Source organism: Mya arenaria, chromosome 3 (genome assembly GCF_026914265.1).
Source record: "Mya arenaria isolate MELC-2E11 chromosome 3, ASM2691426v1".
Taxonomy (NCBI): Eukaryota; Metazoa; Mollusca; class Bivalvia; order Myida; family Myidae; genus Mya; species Mya arenaria.
In genome coordinates, this window is record NC_069124.1 from 1,731,032 (window position 1) to 1,756,805 (window position 25,774).

The 25,774-nt window shown below is 34.9% G+C and overlaps 1 protein-coding gene across 1 annotated transcript; it reads right to left on the minus strand.

Annotated features, from left to right (window-relative positions):
* Positions 1 to 3,587: 3,587 nt before the first annotated feature.
* Positions 3,588 to 25,104, minus strand: LOC128227989 (transient-receptor-potential-like protein). The gene is made up of 9 exons (XM_052938992.1): positions 24,157 to 25,104; positions 21,953 to 22,295; positions 19,420 to 19,864; positions 18,897 to 19,092; positions 14,145 to 14,360; positions 12,842 to 12,889; positions 11,144 to 11,200; positions 8,879 to 8,994; positions 3,588 to 4,353 (listed from the first exon to the last, which is right to left on the minus strand). The coding sequence occupies exons 1-9, from the start codon at positions 25,102 to 25,104 to the stop codon at positions 3,588 to 3,590; spliced, it is 3,135 nt and encodes a 1,044-aa protein (XP_052794952.1).
* Between the last annotated feature and the right edge of the window lie 670 nt (positions 25,105 to 25,774).

A 25,774-nucleotide genomic window follows, 5' to 3' on the forward strand; every position in this document is an offset into this window, starting at 1 on the left:
TATGCACGAATAGCCTGTTTATGTACCAGTTATACACACGGCGCGGATAACTACGTCTAGGCGCGGATAAAAACGTAGTAATCCTTATCGATCCGTACCAACACTTTGTCTGAGCGTATTCAAGACTAATCCAAAACTTGAAAGTTTCTCCAACATTTGAACATGCACAAAAACTCTTAAACGTAGTTGAATGTACTTCACCTCAGACCCGTCCACGTGTATCCCATCCGCACCGTACCTCAACGCACAGACATATCCGTGTGTATGTACCATCAGTCAGTGCCGGTTCGGACGTTGTAAACACTGGGTAAAAAGTAAAGTAAAAAGAAATGTATTTGATTGGCCAAATTTTCAACACAGTATGTGGCGATTTTTGGTCTGTGGCTCTATTATCCCCAAGAAAAGATAAACGTTCTAATATGTTTTGTTACTGACATTGCATATTTAAATATATAGATAGAACTGATCATACATTAAATGTCAAATGTTCATATTAGTGTTGTAAGTATCTGAACAGCCAAAGCTTAATTCCGTGTCGTGTATCTTCGTATGAACCACAATGTAAAACACTATAACAAACAGTCGTGTCTTTTTGTATGAGCTTCAATGGAAAAGCTAGCTAAATGCAGTTTCCTTTTAAATGAACTACAATGACCGACACAGTAGCCAATTATCTTGTCTTTTATATGAACTACAATAACTGATACAGAAGCCAATTACCGTGTCTTATGTATGAGCTACACTGACTGGAACAGTAGCTATTCTCATGTCTATTATATGAGCTACAGTGACTGACACAGTAGCCAATTACCATGTCTGTAGTATGAACTAAAATGACTGACACAGAAGCAAATTACCGTGTCTGTAGTATGAACTAAAATGACTGACACAGTAGCCAATTACCGTGTCTGTAGTATGAACTAAAATGACTGACACAGAAGCCAATTACCGTGTCTGTAGTATGAACTAAAATGACTGACACAGTAGCCAATTACCGTGTCTGTAGTATGAACTACAATGTCTGACACAGAAGCCAATTACCGTGTCTGTTGTATGAACTACAATGACTGACACAGTAGCCAATTACCGTGTCTGTTGTATGAACTACAATGACTGACACAGAAGCCAATTACCGTGTCTGTAGTATGAACTACAATGACTGACACAGAAGCCAATTATCGTGTCTGTTGTATGAACTACAATGACTGACACAGTAGCCAATTACCGTGTCTGTAGTATGAACTAAAATGACTGACACAGAAGCCAATTACCGTGTCTGTTGTATGAACTACAATGACTGACACAGTAGCCAATTACCATGTCTGTAGTATGAACTACAATGACTGACACAGAAGTCAATTACCTTGTCTGTTGTATGAACTACAATGACTGACACAGAAGCCAATTATCGTGTCTGTTGTATGAACTACAATGACTGACACAGTAGCCAATTACCGTGTCTGTAGTATGAACTAAAATGACTGACACAGAAGCCAATTACCGTGTCTGTTGTATGAACTACAATGACTGACACAGTAGCCAATTACCGTGTCTGTAGTATGAACTACAATGACTGACACAGAAGCCAATTACCGTGTCTGCAGTATGAACTACAATGACTGACACAAAAGTCAATTACCGTGTCTGCAGTATGAACAATGACTGACACAAAAGCCAATTACCGTGTCTGTAGTATGAACTACAATGACTGACACAGAAGCCAATTACCGTGTCTGTAGTATGAACTACAATGACTGACACAGAAGTCAATTACCGTGTCTGCAGTATGAACTACAATGACTGACACAAAAGTCAATTACCGTGTCTGCAGTATGAACTACAATGACTGACACAGAAGTCAATTACCATGTCTGCAGTATGAACTACAATGACTGACACAGAAGTCAATTACCGTGTCTGCAGTATGAACTACAATGACTGACACAGAAGTCAATTACCGTGTCTGCAGTATGAACTACAATGACTGACACAGAAGTCAATTACCGTGTCTGCAGTATGAACTACAATGACTGACACAGAAGTCAATTACCGTGTCTGTAGTATGAACTACAATGACTGACACAGAAGTCAATTACCGTGTCTGCAGTATGAACTACAATGACTGAAACAAAAGTCAATTACCGTGTCTGCAGTATGAGCTACAATGACAGACACAGAAGCCAATTACCGTGTCTGTAATATGAACTACAATGACTGACACAGAAGCCAATTATCGTGTCTGTAGTATGAACTACAATGACTGACACAGAAGTCAATTACCGTGTCTGTAGTATGAACTACAATGACTGACACAGAATCCAATTACCGTGTCTGTAGTATTAACTACAATGACTGACACAGAAGCCAATTATCGTGTCTGTAGTATGAACTACAATGACTGATACAAAAGCCAATTATCGTGTCTGTAGTATGAACTACAATGACTGACACAGAAGCCAATTATCGTGTCTGTAGTATGAGCTACAATGACTGACACAGAAGCCAATTATCGTGTCTGTAGTATGAGCTACAATGACTGACACAGAAGCCAATTATCGTGTCTGTAGTATGAGCTACAATGACTGACACAGAAGCCAATTATCGTGTCTGTAGTATGAGCTACAATGACTGACACAGAAGCCAATTATCGTGTCTGTAGTATGAGCTACAATGACTGACACAGAAGCCAATTATCGTGTCTGTAGTATGAGCTACAATGACTGACACAGAAGACAATTATCGTGTCTGTAGTATGAGCTACAATGACTGACACAGAAGCCAATTATCGTGTCTGTAGTATGAGCTACAATGACTGACACAGAAGCCAATTATCGTGTCTGTCGTATGAGCTACAATGACTGACACAGAAGCCAATTATCGTGTCTGTCGTATGAGCTACAATGACTGACACAGTAGCCAATTATCGTGTCTGTAGTATGAGCTACAATGACTGACACAGAAGCCAATTATCGTGTCTGTCGTATGAACTACAATGACTGACACAGCAGCCAATTATCGTGTCTGTCGTATGAGCTACAATGACTGACACAGTAGCCAATAACCGTGTCTTTTTGTATCAACTTCAATGCCAAAGGGTGAAGCCAATAACACACATTTTTGTATGAACTACACTGACAAAAAGGTAGCCGATTACCGTGTCTTTCTATGTTATTGGCCGCTTAAAAAGGACATCAGTACTGAAGATAACCAGACAACGGACTCCAGAGCATTTCATATTAGCTTTTTCTGCCTTACAATGTTAATATCAGTTAAGGTTGCACAACTTAAACAAGAGTACGTGTTGCTTTGTGTGTTTTATCGTAATAAATGACGTCAACAATCATGATACAAAAATGAGCAAAACGGCTGCGATTTTATCGCAAAAACATGAAACAATGGCAAATGTATAATGTGTTAATACATATATAATATAATTTAAACGTGCAGAAAAATGATGACGAATTACATTCGTACACTAAGCATGGTTCCATAAAAACAGCGTTGGTGCAAACAATGTTTTAGGCGTTTCACGTGTATTGTCTTCGTATGTTAAACGCGCGCATGCTCTAAAGCGTTCAATGAAACGTCTACAGCTGTGTGTACAAATGTGTCTGATAGAGATCGGATGCAAGTTCAGGAACGTTGTTTACGGAATGTATGGGATGGTTCGGATGTAATAATTCGAATGTAGCATCATTTACAGTCTGTCTCAGTTCTGAGCGTAAAGATTCGATGATTTCAAGTTTGATTGCATCTATGTTAGCATCTGATAATATTCTACTACCGGTAGTATTTGTTTGGCTTTGGGTTGCTGCATGTATCTGCGTGTCTGTAGTGTCTTCTGGGTTATGAAGTGGGCACAAGAATGAAGTCGGTCGAGGAACAAACACCTGTCCGACATGTGATTTATATGGATCGTTTGTTAGATTTGGTAAGTGTGTACTGTCTGAAGTCTGGATTGAACCGTTCTCTCCAAGATGTTGAAGGTAGCTTTCTATCTTTGCTGCTGTGTAGTTAGCTGGTTTATCACTGAATCGAGATTCCGTGGAAATATTCTTTACTTCGTCATTGTCATTCGTTCGTGGAATATGGTATGTTTCCCTGTTGAATGTGTCCGTTTGCGCTTCAACAAAGCAATCGCTAGGTTGAAAAGTACGCGTTGAGCGATTGTCACCCTCTCTACTTCCAAGATGACTTTTTGGTGCAACCATGCCCGCATGAAAATATCTACTTTTGTTGCCTGTGTGAATTGGTCTAGTTTCTTTCAAGGAAGCGAGAATATTGCTCCTCAAGCTTTCGAAGTATGATTCAGATCTAGCTGTCTCCCTTTTCCGATCTTCTCGTATTTCGTACCTAATCAATAAAGCAGAGAAGAAAATCAAATGATAATGTTTCAACTTATCAACGGTTGTTATATTAAAATCGTGAGAATTCTAGTAAAGTAATCGTCTAGTCGTTTTTATAAAATTAAAAAAAACTGACGATGTTACTAGTTTTCTATAATATGACGTTGCGAACAGGAACTAACAGTAAAGTGACCAAATAATTTAACAATATATTTTCCAATAGAAATACAAAAAGGAAAAACAAATTAGCCGCGTTGCTTGGGCAACCTTAGGTTCGTCTTTTTTGTTGAATTACTTTACATACATTTTTGGATAACGTACTCCATTTACATTCGAAAATATAAATAAGAGCTGACATTTATGACACGAGTTAAGGAAATAGTTTAAAGTGAGGTTTGTAACTCCAACGTAACGAGTGTCATACATTTTTTATATAACTATTTTTTATTCATATGTAAACAACAAAATATATATCAATACAAAATCACATGAGCATCACAAACAGAAAAGAGCAGACCTTTCCAAATGTCATATGGTTATATGCTTCATCTATATTAAGCATTAAGCTTACTTTCTGTAACAACTTTCCACGTCAGATACTGAATTGTTATGCTAAATATGTGTATAAAAAGGAGTAAGGCACAAAAAAGGTTTCTGAGAGACTTGCATTCTAGTGTGTTTGTATATTTGCTGATGATGTTTTATTTTTTTGCAAATTGATATTTAATTAAAAAAAATAATTTATTTTATTTCACGTTCAAAGTATATACTTATTTGCAAGTAATTTTCAAAATTACAAAAGTTTGGCACCACTTGTCGGTAATTTGAACAGAAACATGAACTATTCCATGAGTAAAATAATAACATTTGTGCTGCTATATTTACTGTGTGTACCTGTGTTTACTCTAAATAAAACTGTTAATATGTTCAGTTCAACAAGTATAATGACGTTAGACTATTCGACAGATATCGTAAAATAATGCACTCCAAAGCACGTGATTAATTGTTGTTTATTGCTGGAACACTAGTCGCACAAACTAGAGTTGGATAGTTTTTTTTTTTTACCAAATGTAATTTGTAGGTATTATTATATCAATTATTTAACTTAAATGCGTGTATGCATGTATCAGTTGCAACAATGGCTGATGTAAGTTTCCTTCCAATTTAGCTTCTTTTAAAAAGCCTCCCAATTTTTTGTGTTTGAATTCTTTATCATATTTTTTATCTGTGTATCATGATTCTGCTGCAATTCTAATATTTGAAGAATTGAGACCAGTTTTGATATATTGCGCTTTAATTTTAGACAATAGTAGTAGATATTCAAATAATCACCGTTAGGAATTTGGTATAAATATACATGTTATTTTGCCTTGGTTATTTTCATCCAGCTTCCTTTAATAACATGAAGAAAGTGTCTTATATTTGGAAATTCCGTCTACCGGTTTCACTGAAATTAAATAATTGTTCTATGTTGATTTTGTCAGGTTAATTATCCCAAGTTAAGGCGAAAATAGATTTTGTGATATCGTCTATCATTTGATCTGGTGGATTTGGTAGCACAGTGAAAGACTAATTTTGGAAGAGCGATCGATTTCACTACAGACACATTTCCAAGCATGGTTATTTTTCTGTGTTCCCATTATTTTCTGTATTATTTTATAATTCTCGTACTTACAGTTTAATATCATTTGCTAAAAATAATAAAGTAGTGTTTGGAAATGTGATTCCGAGTGCAACGGATCTTCTGTCACTGAATTTTATTATATTTTATTTAAAACGTCTTACTTGAAGTACCACTGTTTTGGAGTAGTTAATCTTAAAGTCGGACGTCATACGTCATATCAAACTCTTGAATTGAATTGATATATTCATTCTTGTATGCCAATTCACTTCAATTGTTAAAGAGCATCGTCGGCAAATAACGTTTATTTTATTTGAGTGTTTTATTTTACTGTAATTTCTTCGATTCACGGGCAGTTATCAGTGTAATTTTGATAGTATTTCGATGCACTTGAGAAACAAAAATGAAGACAATGGGCATCCTTGTCGTACCCCTCGTTCTATTACAAAACTTTCAGAAAGGTGACCATACTTTAGAACAATTTTTTAATATTAGTATAAAACAATTGTATCCAGTTAATAAGTTCATTTTCAAAATTGAATTGTTTTAGACTTCTTATTATTAATTTGTGATTTATTGCTATCAAAAGCTTCCCCATATAGACGATTATCAGCAGCTCTGGGTTGTTTATTTAAATATTTACTTACTTCGTGTATTTATCTTGTTTCCCCCGATGTATCTTCCTTGACAAAGCAGTTTGATTAGGTGACACTATAAGTATCTTCCATGACCGAGAGTGTAAGATAGGTTCATCCCGACCCGAACGTAGGGCGCTTTTGCAGAAACGAGGTTTACCGAGTTTCCGCAAAACACCCAGCGCGAGGGTTGGGATGAACCTGTCTTACACTCTCGGTCATGGAAGATACTTATAGTGTCACCTAATCACCTTTTGTTCGGCAGTAAGGACGTTTGAAATAACCCTGACTTCCTGTGAAATTCACAGAAATGATTTTCACTGGCCATTATAAACTTTTCTTGACATCCCATCGGTCAAGTCAAGCAATTAAAGAAAAGGAATGTCGGAAACGAGCTATTTTAATATCTGATTCTTTAAAAAATGAAGATTTTTATTAGTCCGCGAACGATTTGTTTTTCAGAAAAGTAAGACAGATCATCTCTTAAAGGTAAACACAACGAGTTAATGGCTAAAATTAATATGCGCATTGTTTTCGGACAATAAGCTGACAATTTAGAAATAGAGGTATACTGCTGACCAATTGCTGACCATATCGAAAAAGAAGGAAATTCTTCCTATTGAAATGAAGATAGTATGAAGAGTTATATCATGTTACATTATGTTTTATTAGTTTGCATAATATAAAAATTATAATGATATTTTGTAAAAACTTATGTGAAAAAATACAGAAACAAGCTCAGCAGCAAAAGTTTAAACATAAACCCGGTTTAATGGTTGATAAAGTTGATATTTATTTTATTTTATAAGAGCGTTCAGTTGCAAGTCACAAGCAAACTGGCTTAGTTCCTCCATGGTCGATCACTATAGTTTAAACGGATGTTTTCAATAACTCGATTCCTGTTGGTCTTATTTATTGACGCCCTACAATAAATCTAATTATTCAGCACATGGCATTTCATTTTAGGGATTAAAACATTTATGTATTATTTTAAGGATGGAAGCATTTATGTATTGAAAAATAGCTCGTGTTTAGTCAAACATTGCAATACTTTATTTTACTATGCACGGTTATGAAATTCCTTTCAAAAATGTGCAAGGACTCAGGAATTACCTAAACAACAATTAAAGTAAACATAATCTGTACTTCATGTCGAACATTAAAACTATTCTGACACTTGTCATCCCGCTGGTTAACCATGGCCGAACTACCTCTTGTGTAACGTAAGCTGAGTATCTAATGGAAATGTTTCTTATGGTTCCTTTGATTAGTTCTTAAAGAGCGAAATGACGTCAATGTCAAGTTATATTGCACATGTGTTATATATAATTATATATATAGGACATATTATGTTAGTCGGTTACGGGGGTGTATCACTAGTTGCTTGCATAAAGTCCATATCGCTAGATATTGCAGGTCGAACGCTATGTATCTTTCGACAAGCAACGAGAAGTAATACAATCGAACAATAATATTTCTTCAATTTCAAACCTTGAAAGTATTTTTTTTAAAGAAATAGTAATTCTTTTATTCACAAAAGTATTTAATTCAACGAAACACCACCTATTTGTTACGCGTAGTGATGCGGTTTGTGCACGCCTACTGTGTGGTGCGGTTTGTGCACGCCTACTGAGTGAGTGGTGCGGTTTATGCACGCCCTACTGTATGGTGCGGAATCAGAGAATTATGATTATGATGTAATTATGTATTTTCGTTCCCGGTTTCCGTTTTTTATGTCATTTCTGTATATAAGACGGAAATTTAACAGGCGTGAAATAAAGAAACTATGGTATGATTGGGTTACAGAAGATGCAAGTATATAACGTCATATGTTATAACACTCTTTGGCTTGTAAAGTTCGTGAATGAAGATGCGATAACGATAGAGTACTTCTTAAATCATCAAGCACCCGGTAGTAACCGATCGTAATATAGATATATATCCAGTAAGCGCTAGCATCCAATCTTGTTATAAATTATAAAGCATTCGTAATCAACCTTTAGTGTTATAGATAATCCAGCACCCGTTAGCAACGATCGTATTAAAGATAATCCAGCACCAGTTAGTAGGTGATCGTATTATAGAGTAAACAACACCCGCTTATAGCCGGTCGATTGACCAATCTAATACTGACTACGAAAAATATAAACCGAACCTTAAAAGGACCTAAAAGCTGTACAGATACCAAGTACATCAGATATTTCTATTAAAAATACTTTCCACAATCGACTGAATTCAGTATATTAACTACGATGCTACTGCATTGGGAAATGTACCGTAAGCTTGATATATCCTGTTTTATTTCGAGCAGGTCGTCCTCGTTGACGCCATTCTGACGTCTTTGTTTCTTTGTCTGATGGATGTATCTTGTTACGAGCCGTCGCATTATGTCCTGAAACATCAGCAACATGAATTATGTAATATAACGCTGATTCAAAAATTCCATTCAATACTTATGTGAAAAACTACAGAAAGAAGCTCAGTAGCAAAAAGTTTAAACATAAACCAGTGCTTCGGGCGTTGATAGTGTTGCACTTAACATTGCCGTCAATAACTTAATGAATAGTCTCAATGCAAATAAAACTGCTTTTGAACTTGTAATGAGAATTTATAATTATATAGCAGTTAAATGGTGCTAATTATGCAGTAACTATGCATCCATTGAAGAATCATGTTCATACAAGTATATGTTTAAGTTAACATATGTTATTATTTATTTCCTTCAAATCCGCCAAATGCTATAAAAATATTGAAATGGATGTTAAAGATGTAAAACGTCTCGTTGAGAATGTCAAGACCAAAAATAAGGATTTGAATGATGGATAATGCCATTTTTATGACGAACGTTTCCTTAAAACGTTATAATTATAAATATTATCTTATAGTCATGAAAAAGCAGACGGAACTATGGCTCTATCCATTTGTCCTCTTTCACCAACGTATGGTTTGAAATAATTGTATCGTTGAAAACTGAGTGTAAACTCGGTGAGTTACAAATTCAGATAAAAAACAAACAAACTTTTGAAGACATTTCTTTAAAATAGCCAGTTATACATACAGTATGGCATAGCCAGTTATACTTACAGTATGGCAAAGGGGTTATTTTTGACAAAACATCAACACTTCAGTTCAATGATGAGAGGATTTTGGTCAAGTGATATTGAAATCATTTGCGGAATAAAAGTGCAGCCACAAACATTTTGGAAGAGGGGTACTAAATACATGTTTTGATATGATAAGCATACGTATAGACTTATTTTAAATCGATCTATGAATGAACAGATAACGGCCTTTTTATCTTTAAGATATTCATGTGACCTTGATCTAGAATTAAGGTACTTGGCAGATGCGATCTGGCTTGATGACCTTTGACCTACAAGTGTGACCTTGACCTATAAAGTAGGTAGCTGAAACATGCTCTTTGCATGATGCCTTTATGTGACGAAGATTTGTGCCAAGTTATTCTTAAAATCATCGATCAGTTAATGAATTCTGGGGCTGTATTGATATTGAAGCATTTTTTACTAATTTCCTAACTTCATTCGATTTCTTAAGATTTTTCTTGTCAAATTAAAAGTAACATAGAAATGTATTATTTTATATTATTAAAGAATACAAATGAGCAAATGGGAACAACTCTAAGAATATCAAAAACAGCAATGATTCCTGTGCACTGCAATTTTTCTCAATACATTCTATTTGTTCGATTTCAATAAGTAAAAGACTTTTGAATTTATAGACCGGACAACGATTAAGTATAAAAAGGGGCATTAACTCTAGAAAAAAACACAGTTATGGTTTCATTGTAACGTACTTCTCCTCTATACAATATATATGTATCAAAAGGTTGAAGTCCATACCTGAAAGACTTTTCGAGTGTTTATGCTCTGGACAAAAAATTAGGTATACAACAAAGAGGAATATTTTTCCGAAAACAGAGTTATGGCTCCTGTGCAGTGCAATCCTCATTAGTCAGAAATATCTGTATACATAACGAAGTTCAAAGTCACTACCTCAAAGATTTTTTTAGTTATAATCCGAACAAAAATTAAATACAACAATCACCCATGGTAAATGGGAGAAAGTATAGTTAATAAGCTCCATGTAAATCCCTTCTACACGTTTTAAGTTATGGTTCAGAGACGGGTAGACTCCTCATGAATACGTATTGTAAAAGTTAAAAGGGGGGAATTAATCAGCCATGACTGAAGCTAGAATTATGGTTCTTCACACCGAACATGTGCATATTGCCCTTTGTCTGTGTTTAAGTGTCAATAAAATCCCTGCTATATTTTTGAGTTGTTATCCGGACAAGGTGATACGGACAGACGGACGAAAGGACAGACGTAAATAGAACGGAAGGATGGACAACGTGGCACCTATAAGCCCTTCCTTCGGGAAGCATCATAGCTAAATTATCCTTCCATGCTTACTTCTGTTTTTTTTAAGTGATGATTGAATATTGCAGAGAAATTATTCTAACTCCTTTTTAAATGATACTTCTTTGTATTATTGTACGGAGGTAATTACAAATACCGTACTTCATAGGTTGTTTGTTCGCCTTGCTGACCAATCGCATCACCGTTGCAGGTGGGCTTCTGAAAAAATACATTTTACAAAAAAGAAATCATTGCCGAAAACAAGAAGGGTCCTCACGGACTAGGAACAGGATAATAACTCATGCTACTAAATGGTAAGAATCGCCTGTTACTGGCTTACATTCAAAGCTTCGTAAAATGTAAGGCCTGTACGATGACAGGCTGGTAGCGGAGTCACTAAATGGTGATTCTTAACACCAAGTAAATTATAAAAACAAGATATTTGACTCGTCGAATTTATTTCCCATAACTAGTTTTTAAATACCGCTACAAACTTTCACAAAAGAAATGGAAAGTAATGACAAACACGCTTTCTGTTGAAGCCATTTACCATATTTGAGGACGACTGAACATACATGTAATAACTTCATTGGATTCAGGCTGAGAAAGGAGTTCAGATGATAATTCTTTATATCATTTACGTAGAAACAAATGGTTTAGTCTTCGCCCGCTCCGGTTTTAAAACATATGGGGAAATGTATTCTCATTTGTTTTTCACCCGTTCGTGCCAATTGTGTTTTTTACAAAGAAAATTGCATAATCATTTTGGTATTTGTATTTTCTAAACAGAAAACATGATAAACGTCATTTACTTTCACTTATTCACATACATACTCTAGGGGCAATGTTTTGAAAATGTTACATATTATTTCTAAGGAATGGAGTTCGTGGAAAGTTATTCTCTTTGAATAAATTGATGCGAGTCAGTCAAAAAAGTCACATTTGAAGTGAGGTCGAGCCCAGGAGCCAAACATTTAAGGAATCTGATGCTCAAACAAGTTTTTCGTTTTATCTTGCTATTGTTCGTAACGTAAAATTATGATGCATCATGACACCATCAAATATTTAGTACCATTTGAAGAATAATACTTATCGATTACTAATATTAATATAAATCACCGAAAATTCCTTACAGATAACGTCATGGCAGTTTGTAATTCTTATTTTGAAATGTTTGAATTACTGCTAAATCAATCCAAAAGAATAAAAAAATCTTTTAAGACATTAAAGCATTAAAGAGAGTCAAAACGCCTTGGACACAAGCAAATATCAACCATAACAGTTATGCTCTTCTACCCATAACTTACATGCCAATTATGATAGGGAACCTGATAATATGTTCTCGAACATAAATGACTTATACATAAACTCGCTGTTTTGCTTTAAACCGCCTTGGAGAATATGTTTTACATGATAATTCAATGTTATAACTTCCTATCATTGTGCTATAGAAATCATTACTGACATTTCTATGCGCTGGATCGAGTATCACAAACCAAATAATAAGTGCAACATGAATATCTGCAAGAGGAATAAAGGATATACTGGCGGAAATAATTGATATCTGTGCGAGTATCTAAATATTATAACTAACATTATGAGAGCTTTAGATAAAAAGATAAGGAGACAGTTTCCTAGCAATCTTACAAAAACATACTTGGTAATGAAGTAATGTCATATATCCACTGGAGAACAATGCGATAAAATGAAGAACAACTTTTGTTCTGCAGAATATACAGCATTGAGCTGCAGCTAAATACAATAGTGTAGATTATGTCATAACTGTCGAGTTTTACAAATAAAGGCGAATTTGGAATAATTTGAATTTTCACTGAAATCTCTGACAACTGACATACTTACATGAAATGCCGATCCAGTGTATCCATTAAAACTGGAACTAGCGGAAGTCTGTAATTAAAAACAAGTATTTAAATCATTAAAAAAGAAGACCTCACATAAGCCTGTCGTGCAATCAGATAGTTACTGTCGGGGTAAGGTCTAATTATTATGATTTTGTTATAGTTTTCAAGAAAGCTAATATCTATATGATTCAATGTAGCCTACATAATAAGAAATAACCCTGTTTAACAATGTGCGTTAACAAGCAATATACGTAGCATGTCTGGAAAGTACAGCCGTCTGTTAAACTAACAATAATATAACCAAACATGCGCAACAATTTGGTCAATTTCTTCCGAAAGAAAGTGTATTAGAAATGGGGAAAAGCGGACAAAACAACAATTAATCATCACATTGACGTAGATCAAACAGTCTGATTATTTTGGAAGATACAATCACAGACGTGGGAGTGTACACGGAGGACCAGTAAACGGGGGAACATACATTAACGAAAGGTGAAAGCAATAAGGTTCTATCAGACTGTATATTTTAATGACAATTAGAACCTTTTCGCTACCACCTGAAATAATCTCACCACAAATACCGGACGGCTTGAACTGTTGAAACTCCCATTCTGGTGAGAAAGTGCAATAAAATTATCAATAATAGAGAAGAAATATATTGTTCATAAGACTGGCTGAATAAAATGAATGTCCCTTTTTTATCTTTCATGTACTATTGGATTTTTTGTTACATGTATGGTCTTATACGTGGATATATGTTGCCGTCATTGTTTCATAAAAAAGTACTGGGTTAGGTTACCATATTCCTATTGATATTCTTGGAAATCCAGGTAATATGATAGCTTTAAGCTTAAATTTCTGTTTTGCAAATGGATGCAAACCTAACAGTTCCTACAAATTCAATCGAAATCCTGATAAATTCCATCAAACAAAAATACATAAAAATACATAAACATTACCCTAATCATACTTAAAATATCGCAAACACGATACAATGAAAGTATGCCTAAAAAAAGATTACCATGATATAACTGAAAATAACGTTCACACGAAATACTAGTAAGTAAAAATTTGGTAAACAAGATAAATCCGAAAATATTGCAAACATGATATAACTGAAATTATCGAAAATGCTGCATATCTGTCATTCTCCTAAACATGGTATAACTAAATAATTTCATAAACATGATACATAGGTATAATTGAAAATATGGTAAACACGATAAAACTAAGAATATGGTTAACACAATTTAACATTTATTAGAGGACTTAAAAATAGAAACATATTTTCGTGAACTTACTTGATAACCCTTGTCAGCTGTTTTAAATTTCCGACGGGATTTTGACGTTCGTCTATGACAGCATTTCCCAAACAGGTCTCTTAATGCTCTGGTGCAGTAAAAGATAGATTTTGGACTGATAACGATGTTGAAGGGAGGGGGTAGGGTGGAGCCCTGGTCAAAGTAGCCCATCCAGAGCTTCGAGCGAGTGAACTTCCACTCCATGTCTGCGTGGTTCTGTAAAAGATAGGATATGAACTTACTCACTGGAATTTTGGAAAATCGCCATAAACTTTATTGTTTTAACTTCACAACAGAATTTGATTTAAGTAGATATTGCTTTTCTGCTGTATATCTGTATGTCTACGATTGTATTTATAAATAATATTAATTTCCATATCGTTTAAAATATTTTTTCAACGCCCTTACGATTGGATACCGACTTGACTATGTATGTAATAGTTATATGCCGCCGATGGAAGGAATGTTAAAATGTCACCGTTCATACGCTCGTCCACCCATTCAAGTTTCAGTGTCCGGGCTGTAACTTTGTTATGCATTGAGGGTTTTCAAAACTAATTGACACATGTGTCTGGTACATACAGACGACGTGTCACGTGCAAGACCAACGTCCCTGGTGTACAGAATAGTTAGTTGGTCGTGTCGTGGGTCTAACTTTGTCATGCACAGATGGATTTTAGGGTATTTAGGCACAAGTTCACATTACATAACATTTATGTGCCACGTGCAAATCTCATGATCCTACCTCCATGTTCGAGGTCATACTTAGAGTTTAATCTTTATGGAATGCTGCATTTATGCACAAATATGGACTATAATTGGTCGTATCCGGGCTGTGACATGTGTTTGGTACTTAATGACGACGTGTCGCGAGCAACTCCCATTTCCCTACCTCTTATTGCTTCACTTCTCAACATTTGACGTCAACAATCATAAAAAATGTCAACAATCATGAGACACGCCTTATTCTAAAAGTTTATTATTGCTCTTCCAAAATAAAAACATGTTAGTAATTGCGTTATCTATTGAGCTTGATGGTAAATCGGGGGCATTCGTCACTAACTGTGACAAATATTATGATACATTGGCTTTATTGGAAATAAATAGTTATATGTTCAAATCACTTTAATATACATTTATTTTAATTTGACTATGAACATTTTAAGAAATTGTTTTAAGTAAGAAATGTCTTCATGTGTTTTATGATGAAAGGCCCAGATGGTCTCTTCCAATTGGCTTCCAACATTTCAATACCACCCCTCGAAAGTACTGCGAGTACTGTGTGATAGTAGTGGTACATTGTTGGTAAATGCCGGGGAAGATGAGCGGAATAACAGTGTGAACGAACGGAGTATAATACTAGCTAATTTTCAATTGGCTAAAATGCTTTGAATGTTTTATGTATCTTATGATCAATTCATATAATTTTATGAGGCTGTAATAAACCACACAAGGAATAATATAATGTGATGAAAGTTATTCTCATGACACGAGGACGCTATATGTGTACGTAATCTTATTAATAATTAATGACAACTTTTGCGGCACCTATGCGTACTCTGTTTACTCATCGTATGTTTGATTGACAGATCAATAGATTAATATTGTATTCACAGGGGTTTATATCTATTCAAAAGCATTCATTCCATGAGCAAGGACTTTAAGATTGACAAGTGTTTTTATTGTAAACCTCTTCATTGAAAAAACACCGATCAATATGTCTCTTTATACAAATTGCGGTTTGTTTCCGATTCTGCGTTCTGAGAAAATGATGAGGTCTTCCTTTTTTCACAAATCTGTTATCGACAAAGTAAAAAAAGAAACAAGTTCTTAAATTTCGGCGGTAAAAAGAAAAAAGTGAATAACTATCAGTTGACTATCAACATAAACATTTAATACTATAGTATTACATTTATAATGATGTTGGCATACACAAACACGCACCGTCTCAACTGACAAGCGAGCTGTTCTTCGAACGATTTGATCGGTCTACATACTATTTTGTCCAATGAGTAGACAGTATGTCTCAAGTTTTCACATTCATTTATTTCAGTAAATCAGCAGCCAGCCGTTATTGATTTTAATCAGGTGAATCGGTAGATATAAACAGTGGCTAGACCAGCTAGATGGTAGTTTACAAAATATTATATACACAACTAAAAACCGAAAGTCTGTGTCGCATCAATCGTTTTATGTTTGTCAGTACATACTAGCAATCCTTTACCATTTCCTTGTTTTCATCCACTGTTAATTTAAGCTATAAAATAATGGAAAATATGTTGTGGGACAAAGTAAAATACCTGTCTTTTTAATAATATTTACATAGAATTATCCTTCAATTAAGATTGCTGCCTTGTTTACTGGGCGCCAAGATTGATTAAACTGGTTTTCTATTTTAATCAAAAGATATGCCTTTTATGTCGAGAGGTTTCAAAAATGCTTATTGACGAAGTTGAATTCACTAACTCTGCCGTAGTTCCATCACATTTCTTGAAACATCTCACGCTTAAGCCTCTTATCTCATTTGGTAAATTACTTAAACCTGACTTAATAAAGTAAACTAATAGTTTATCGTGATTACTAGACATCTTATTTCCATTTAAAGTCTAAGAACTCCTCAAAGTGAGATTATTGCACAATTTATGCAAACAAACAAAAACAGTAGGCATAGCTAAATCCTCTTATATGGGACCTCAGTTGTTCGTTAAATAAGAGCCTGGCGTTATATCACTCTTCCACGAGCGGTATAAAATGGTTATTACACTATATGAAATGTGAAATGGCCCTTTTTAATTTCAAAACATTTTCAATATCCATAATATTACAAGATTAAACTAAATGACAGGATTTTTTGTGGCAATTATACGTGAAAAGTAGACAAGTGATAAATAGGCAAAACATAACAATTACGACAGAATTAAGAAGTTTACTTTATTAAGGTATACTTGATGTGTGCCAAATATGTGTACAGGGAAAGAACTTCTTTTTCTATTCGACATTTAAATTCGCTCCGTTGATTATATCAAGGAAAGCTCTGAGACTTGTATATTTACAAAAGGAAATGTTTCTTTTCAATCACTGGGGAGTCGTTGCAAGGAAATGAAAATCAGAAAAGCATTTCGCCAGACAAGGAAGAGCTTGGAAAAAAATATAATATTTTTGTTTAGATTAAAATCCTTCTGTTATCACACTATACGACACTAATGCAATATTTGATTATTGTTTTCTAATAAAAAGTCAATGTTATATGTTAAAGTATTTAAAAAAAAGTATGAAGGCCAATTTAATGAATTACTATTGTATTAAGCGGAATTGATACAAACGACTAATATCATGATCATGGATTCTACTTTAATACAAACTGTTGTAATTTTAGTACAAAATATTGTAGTTCATTCACTTTCCATAGAATGACAAGTTGTTCGGTAAATTGGGGTAAGCGCAGCGAAGCACCCAAAATGATACCAAACGATACAAGACTTTCGCATCGCAAAGGCAACGTTTTAATCTTTTAAGTAATATCAGTTCATGCTTTTATTTATAATTTACAATTCTTTAATGGTTATTTGAAACCTTAACAGAATTATCAATTAACATGTATAATAAATAAATTCCTATTTCGAAACAATTCCATCTTCATATCTTACTACAAATATTCTTTTTGACGTCGTTGATACGATTCAAGTTTCCAAATATGGAAGAAAATGTAAGTCCATGCATGATTCATGTGACGTGGTCCGCCGTGGCGTTACTTGGCGTCAAACATGTCTAACAATCTTTGAATTTGAAGTATTTTGCTCTTGTTAGGTGTTAATGAACATTTTTGTTTTGATCCTGACAAACTCATTATCTTAACACGTCTAAGAATTTAGAAAAAAATATCAATGAAAAAGAGGCTACGAGCTTTATATTGCTGAATAATATTAAGCTGAAATGCATGTGGGTTCAATACATCCTGTATGCTCATTGCCATTCGTAAAATAAAGATAATTGTTTTTGGTTTATGTAAACGTAACCACTAAACAGACATTCATATAAAAGCGAATTATGTATCTAAAAAAGTTGAATAGAACTATGTTGAAAAATTGACCAATTTCATCATTAGAACTCTAACTAAAAATTGACAAAACATACTTGTTGGCTTTCATCACAGGAAATCTGTTGAACTGTTTGAACATACTTGTAAGTTTTCATAACAAGAACTCAAATGAAAGATTGATCCGACATACTTGTTGATTTCCATCACATTAAATCTCATGAAAGATGTACGAAACTCTTTTGTTTGTTTTCATCACAAAAACTTTGAAGGAAGATTGATAAACACGTGTTTCTTCATCACAAGAACAATCTATCTATTAGTCCGTTTTTAATGTGTGTTTTTATGCATGTACACGTACGATTTTTTTATGATTTTTTTTATGTTCCTAGCGTGATGACTTTTTAATGCAAATGTGAGAAAATTGTTCCCAATCGATTTCTTTCTTCATTCATGCCATTCCAATTTTAAGAGGCAAATTATAAAACTTTAAAAAGCGCTGGCGACCAGAATTGACAATTCAAGCTTTTTTCTTCGAGTTGGTTTTGCTTGCTCAAGAAAGACTAACGCAAGGCGAAAGACGGACGCTGAATGGCCAGCAGCAATCAATTATATACACGATATTGTAAACTACAGGGACGAGACCATCAGTTATGCTACTTAGCTTTGCATCATTCAATTTACGAGTCAATATGTGTCAATTAAACATGACCTACCTCAATTTCTTGAAATGAATTTGACATCATGGCAATGAGCATATTGATAAGCACGATGACGGCCATAGTCTGGTAGGCCATAAACAACATCTCCCCAATCAGAGCTGTGAACGCCTGGCTGCCGGGAATCTTGATATCCTTCAACTGAGTCATGCTAAATAGGGACCAGTAAAGGGTTCGGTAGCTGTTCTCCAACCTGCCGTGGATTAAATATATCATGTCTATTAAAACAAACTACTATACGAACATAAAACGAATGATATCATACAATATCCCGTTTATATTACTTGTATTTTGCACGATATCAAAGGTGTATATATGACATTCTCCGTAAGAGTTAATAGATAAATGTCGTCAAACAAAACTGAGTAAAGGAAGTTTCAAGACAAACTTACAGAAATGTATTTACACGTAGCAACAAATCTTGATATGTTGCAACGCATTTCAACTATGTCCTTCGTGGATTACAGACTATAGTCCGATACATGCAGAATGCATGGAAAACAAATGATAATGTACTTACGAGTAAAATGAAAGCGAATATCCATCTGCGGTCGGTGTATAATACCAGAACAATTGGTTCAGTCCACAGGCAAATGAAGTTATCACAAGGAAAAATATGAGCAAGAACTTCGCAATATCAACAAGCATACAGCCCAACGATATTTGTAAAGGGCCTAAATACTGATCAGCTTGACATAGAAAAATTATCCTTGCAAAACTAAACACATTGGCAACTGCAAAAAGTCCTTCGGATACCAAGGTAGGATCATAAAGGGGCCAGTTTACTCGTTCGAGTTCTCTGGGGCCATAGCGGCCAGATTCAATTTGGAAATAGGCGAGGAAGCGGAGGGTGAAGGCGGTGAGATAGAGCGAGAGCATGATGAAGTCTAGCCAGTTCCACCACTGACGAATGTACGCTTTCAACCCCTCCTCCCACAACTGTTTGCACTCCGACCAAATAAACCCTGAATAAAAAAAGTCCAATGCAAATAGTCCAATTAATAAACCAATTATTATACAAATTGTTAAGATTTCCTTTGTGATTTCTATTGCGTTATTGGTTAAAAGTAAATACCAGGCAATCTCTTATGTACAGTTGTTAATTGGATGCCTGAATTTATTCGTATTTATGCTCGGAATAATGTGCCGTAGAGCAACTTAATTACAATCCTGATTTCCAATAATACAATGAAGTCAGACAGACAGACAGACAGTTTATTTCGACTTGTACAGTGTACATCGTCATCAACACATATGTTTATAATGATTAATGTCAACGTGTATGCATAAAAACAAACAATGTAATACAAACGAGTATATATATATATATAGATATATATATATATATATTATATATATATATATATATATATATATATATACAAAAAAAATCATCTATATGAATCAGAGGATGAACAAATGTTACAATATTTAGTTCTAACATTAATTATTGTGGACCTTACTTTAAGCGAATCTTTAACAAACATAAATAGTTTAATAAGCTCTATTTTATTATTAGATTGCAGTAGTTGTAAATATTTAAATACAGACGGTCTTGTATAATAGCATTTCTTAATATATTTCTTTCTAACAACATTAAAAGCTTGACACACACAGATAAAGTGAAATTCGTCTTCAATATCATTGGAATTACAACAAAGACAATATCTTTGGTTTCGAACAATATTATTTCTAGCGTATCTACTAGACTGAATATGAAGTGGGTGCACAGAGAGTCGTAGTCTTCAAAAGAAATCGTAAACTTTGGGGTAAAATTTCTAAATAACTTTCATATTCAAAACTAGCCTTAAAATGTCGATACATGTCATCTAGCACTGAGCTGTTTTCTAAAACCTGAAAACCTCAGGAGCAGTCCCAGGTACAATCATTTAACAAAGACCTTGTTCAATGGCACAGGGCTCGAGACTAGCATAAACCCAACACCGGTATATCACACATGAATCAACATAGTTATCGTGATCAATAATCAATATCATGATCAATAAATGTTGCCGCTCTGGAATGGTTAGTAAAACAGGGCTTGGAACTAGTTTATTGTCATAACATTTATTTATAATTATGAGATTAAAGATATAAGCATAATCGGAGGCAGAATCAGCATAGAGACGAAGAGGAAACATATAAAATACTTCATCTGCCAAGGAATGAAACAATTTGGGACCACAGTGTATACACCTCAAAGGTACTGTACATCCATACAACCGACATTGCTCGTCTAAATAAATTTTAAAAATATGTGTCTTAGTTTATTACAGTATCTATGATTCTCCAGTGAGTTGAAATAGGTCAGACATTACGTTACTTTTATTAAGCAATACGAGGTCCAAATCTATAAGAGTAGTGAACATTTGAAATATTAATATTTTCACACGATATTTCACCGCAAAGCATCAAAGAAATAAGCTCTCTGTCTACACTAATCAAATATTCACACGAACAGACGTGAATAGCATCTGGTTTGTCAGATAATATTAGCTTTAGATCTTTAACTTAAGGAACTCGACACATCTTTATTAATAGTATTATGCTCACATGGCATGACTTTGAGATTGAGAAAGTAATGATACGTGTGATCTTTAGAGTATTTCGAACTGACATACAAAGGCTAATGTATGAAATAGAAAATATGTTGTTGTTTTTTGCAGCAATTATTCTGCGATGGATGATTAAATGTCGTAAAGTTATGGTCATTGCTTCAGCAACTGCACATTGTATTAGAAACCCCAAGGACAAGGTCAGGGGCAGGACAAAACGCAATGATCACAGTCAAATAAAGATAAAACATTAAAACACAAGAATACTATTTCAACGCATGGTCAACATCTGGAAAAGCTTATAATATGTTATATTTTCGTTCTGAAAAGACGAAATATCTAACATTCTGTATTTCTGTTGTTTGACACTTATGGCACTAAGTCGTTTTTTCTTTATACCGTTGGATAATGACCTTGTTCAAGAACTCAAAAACAATAAAACATAACTCGTCGACTAAAGCTAGAACGGACAAAATCCACAAAATGGTAGTGGCTTACCTGTGATCCATATAAAAATAAGCCACTCGAATTCGGTTGGTGGTGGACCTCGCAGACGCTCTCTTCCTTCGATACTGGAAACTTGCATAGATGTACAAATGAGGAGAATCAGAAAGGCCCCAAAAGATGCGCTGTGGTACAGGAACTTCATGAAAGGGCTCCTGAGGATCTGACCAATCCTGCTCATTGGGAACACCCAATAATACACTGCCATGAAGGGCATACTCAGGATAAGGCCGAGACAGATGAAGAACTTTGCCAATGCGCTCCTTTTCCGCCAACCCGGAAGTCCTTCGTACCATATGCTTGTCAGCAGTTGCTGGCAGTTCGGATGGGCAACAAACTGAAATTGGGCGTGCTTATTAAACATTGTTAGTATTCATCTTTGGATAGAGCATGATAAGAAATGATTTGTTTTTATTCAGATAGTTATGTCTGGCCATAAATCTGAATTTGAGATGTTGAGGGAATACGTACATCACCTTGGAAATAACTGGCCATACAGTTGCTTCTGAAATTATAAAGTACGTATTAATCATTTAAGTATTCGGCGTCTATATTGTAACGGAAAATTAAATTGACCAGCTGAAAATGCCGCTGAATGGAAGTGGGATTTAAAGCAGACATCAGGTTGAAACGATATTGTAAAAGCTAGGAGATATTCGGGGGGGGGGCAAATCGGAACAGAAAAGTAGAATGTTAGCCATTGAATTCACGTCTGAAAAAAACTCATTCATACAGTTATCAAAGAACAAGAGTATACACTATTATGTACTTCCTCTTACGAAGTTTTTTTCTGATTGTCTATATCATAGTATTTTTTATTAAAGGGAAGAGTAATGCAATACTTGTAAACGGTGTTCCACCTGTCAACGGCGTCCGTTATAATTAAAGTACAAGTGAGTCATACCGAGGAGTCAGATAGAGTTCAACAGAGATACACAATTCACAAGTTAATATTTCCTGAAATGGTTTCTATCAGGTTTATAATACTGCATTATATATTTGTTTGATTCCTGTTTTTTTTCACAGTTTAAATGGCATTCACAAGGAGGGAACAAATTATATGCAATACGAATTGACGCCAAATTATACGATAACGTTTATAGCTAAATTACATGTAACCTGTCATGCGAGATTTTTGTCGTTAGAAAGAATAGGGGTGCAACTATAATATGCGCATGTATACATTGCGATACATGTATTTATCATATACGAATCATTATTACTTATTTTATAAAATGAATTATTTTTATACAAAGCTATTTGAATTAAACTTTGATTGAAACAGGTTTTATCTTTAAGTAATACCCGTAATTAAAATCAATACATACACATGTAAAACAAACTTTCAATGATAAACATTTAGCTACTTACAACATAATGCATTTATACAATATTAATCACCCATAACAAGATTGTAACCGTTTATTTAATAGCTGAAAACGCAAAAATATTAAATGACTGATGGGTCCTTAAATATTTACAGTGATCAGCTATCGTCTTATAAGGTAGGAATGCCGTTTTTTCTGCACATTTCTTTCTAATTAAACACAGTAGCATTCATTAGAACCATTGTTTTCGAGATGAATTAATTTGTTGTTGTTTTTTAAATAACGATTATTAACGATATCTAATTCAGGCTTATTATAAAAATGTATGTTTCAGTGTAATATCGCAATTCATCGTGGGCACCAATGTTATATTTCACTAGAATTTTTGGTGCTCGATTACTTGGTAAAATATACACAATGTATTGTGATCTTACACTGAAACAAACATCTATCCTCTAGGTTATCCATCTTATCTCAGCAAATCTTACGAACCATTTAGTATAAAGGCAGACTTGGTAAAATTTGATAAGTTTTTGTATAAAAATCTAACAACAGTAAATGTTTGTGATCTGTGGTCTGCTTCTCAAATTCGTACTCTGTTCAAACCATACGAACACAAGGGCTATGACATGAGAGGTGTGTTTCAATCACATTCATTGATAATATTGGATTACAGCCGATTTGCAATTTATCACATTCAGTTCACTTTAATGAATAGAAACTGACCAAATGTACCTTAGTTCGAGATGAAAAAAGATCTAAGGGATATTATTTAGATATAAAGAAATATAGAAAATGAAAAGGGGTCGTTTTGTGATTCTATTTGTCTGTAATACGGTCACATGACATTTATTTACGGTAGTTACATACCTCCTTTTGCTCATATTTGATGGCAAGTTTCAGCCGTGCGAGGGTCAGTTTCCCTCTCTCCCGTCCGGTATCCTCCACATCCTCATCAGAAGGCCGATTAAGAATGGCAATGACTTCTTCCGTACTCCTGCACTGGTCCAGTAAATCACAGGCACATTTCTTGCATTGTCCACTCAACTCCATGTACGTGTCTTTGAACTCGTTTTCACGCAAAGCAAGATTCTTCAGTTCCCATGACAACCGAAATGCTGATAAGATTGGGTCTGAGCTTGTGAGTGAGATCCAAGCCGGGCTTGCAAGGGCTCGATATGTGTTTATACGGCGTAACGAATGCCGTAAACCGTCCTCGTGGACTAATTCTTGACAACGGCGACATGAACAAGACAGCTGGTGTGGACGGTCGATGTTGGCTCCTCTCATCAGGAGCAGTTGGAGAATTTCAAACTGGTTGCAATGGGCGGCTAGTATAACGGGTGATATGTCTGGGGAGTAGTCATTGCTTTCTTCGGGGTCGCCTATTTCACCGACATATTTTGACCTTGACCATTCGTTTCCAAGCATTTCTGGAGTTATAGATGGATGGTCTATTAACATTTCCACAATCTTAAACACACCTTCCCGTATGGCATACAACAAGGCGTCGCCAATCTTCACACCATCTTGCTTCAAAAGCAGCTCGACAATTTCGATGTTTTCATTATCCACAGCAATCTGAATGCCAGATCTGCCGATCATGTTTGTGCAGTTGACGTTAACGGGTAACGGTGGCTGGAGACAGCGGTACATCGTGTGCTTGTCTCCTCGTTCAGCCGCGTCCAGAAATACGCGCTCTTTTGGGGCTATCCGGTGGTAACACTTGATTGGCTGCAGCGGCATTATGATCGGTTCGATTTTGGCTGATCTTTTTGAGCTTCTCTGGTCACTATACTTTGAAGAGTTGCGTTTCATTTTTCACCATTAGTTGGCTAAAATCTGGTCCTCTGCAATTTTAAAATTGGGTTTGCATTAAACATAAGACTATTCCAGAATGTGCGTAGATGATTTCGAATTTGTCTGTAACTTACTGAATAAATAAGTTTCCATCCAAGACCTAAAAGGCACGATTTGTATGAATAGTTCGTGCTGTTTGATACGCCAACAACAGTTAAGACGAGTGAAGACGCTTTACAAGAATTGAAATTAATTAACATCAGAGCATTGTGATACTGCCATCAAATATCGTGACTGACAAACATATCCATGGTTACACTTTTAGAATGACCTTTACAACTGATATAACTACCGATATCAAACACAGAGCTACTAATGCGCAGTTTATGTGAGGTGAGGCGTTGTCAAGTTATACGATAAATTTCATTGTCTTTTAAATGTATGGGATCTTTTAATGACTTTTGGGCTGGAACTCGAACATTACTACACACATACTGTACTTTTTTAAACTTATCAGTTAGGAGTAGACTTAAGGCAATAAGACAGCGCTTAAAATAGCCATTGCTAATTAAGGGGCTTTGGCAGTCATGCACTTATCATCAATGTCACAGTTTTTTACGAGGTGAGGATTAATGAGTAAAGAACTCTGACCGCCTGACTGTATGAACAAAAAAACAAAAACAAACTA

Coding starts and splice junctions, on each gene's coding strand:
- LOC128227989 (XM_052938992.1), bottom strand. CDS start 25,104: ATGAAACGCAACTCTTCAAAGTATAGTGACCAGAGAAGCTCAAAAAGA. Junction 12,890..14,144: donor CAGCTGACAAGGGTTATCAA/GTAAGTTCACGA, acceptor TTTTAATTACAG/ACTTCCGCTAGTTCCAGTTT. Junction 11,201..12,841: donor ACACTGGATCGGCATTTCAT/GTAAGTATGTCA, acceptor GTATTTTTTCAG/AAGCCCACCTGCAACGGTGA.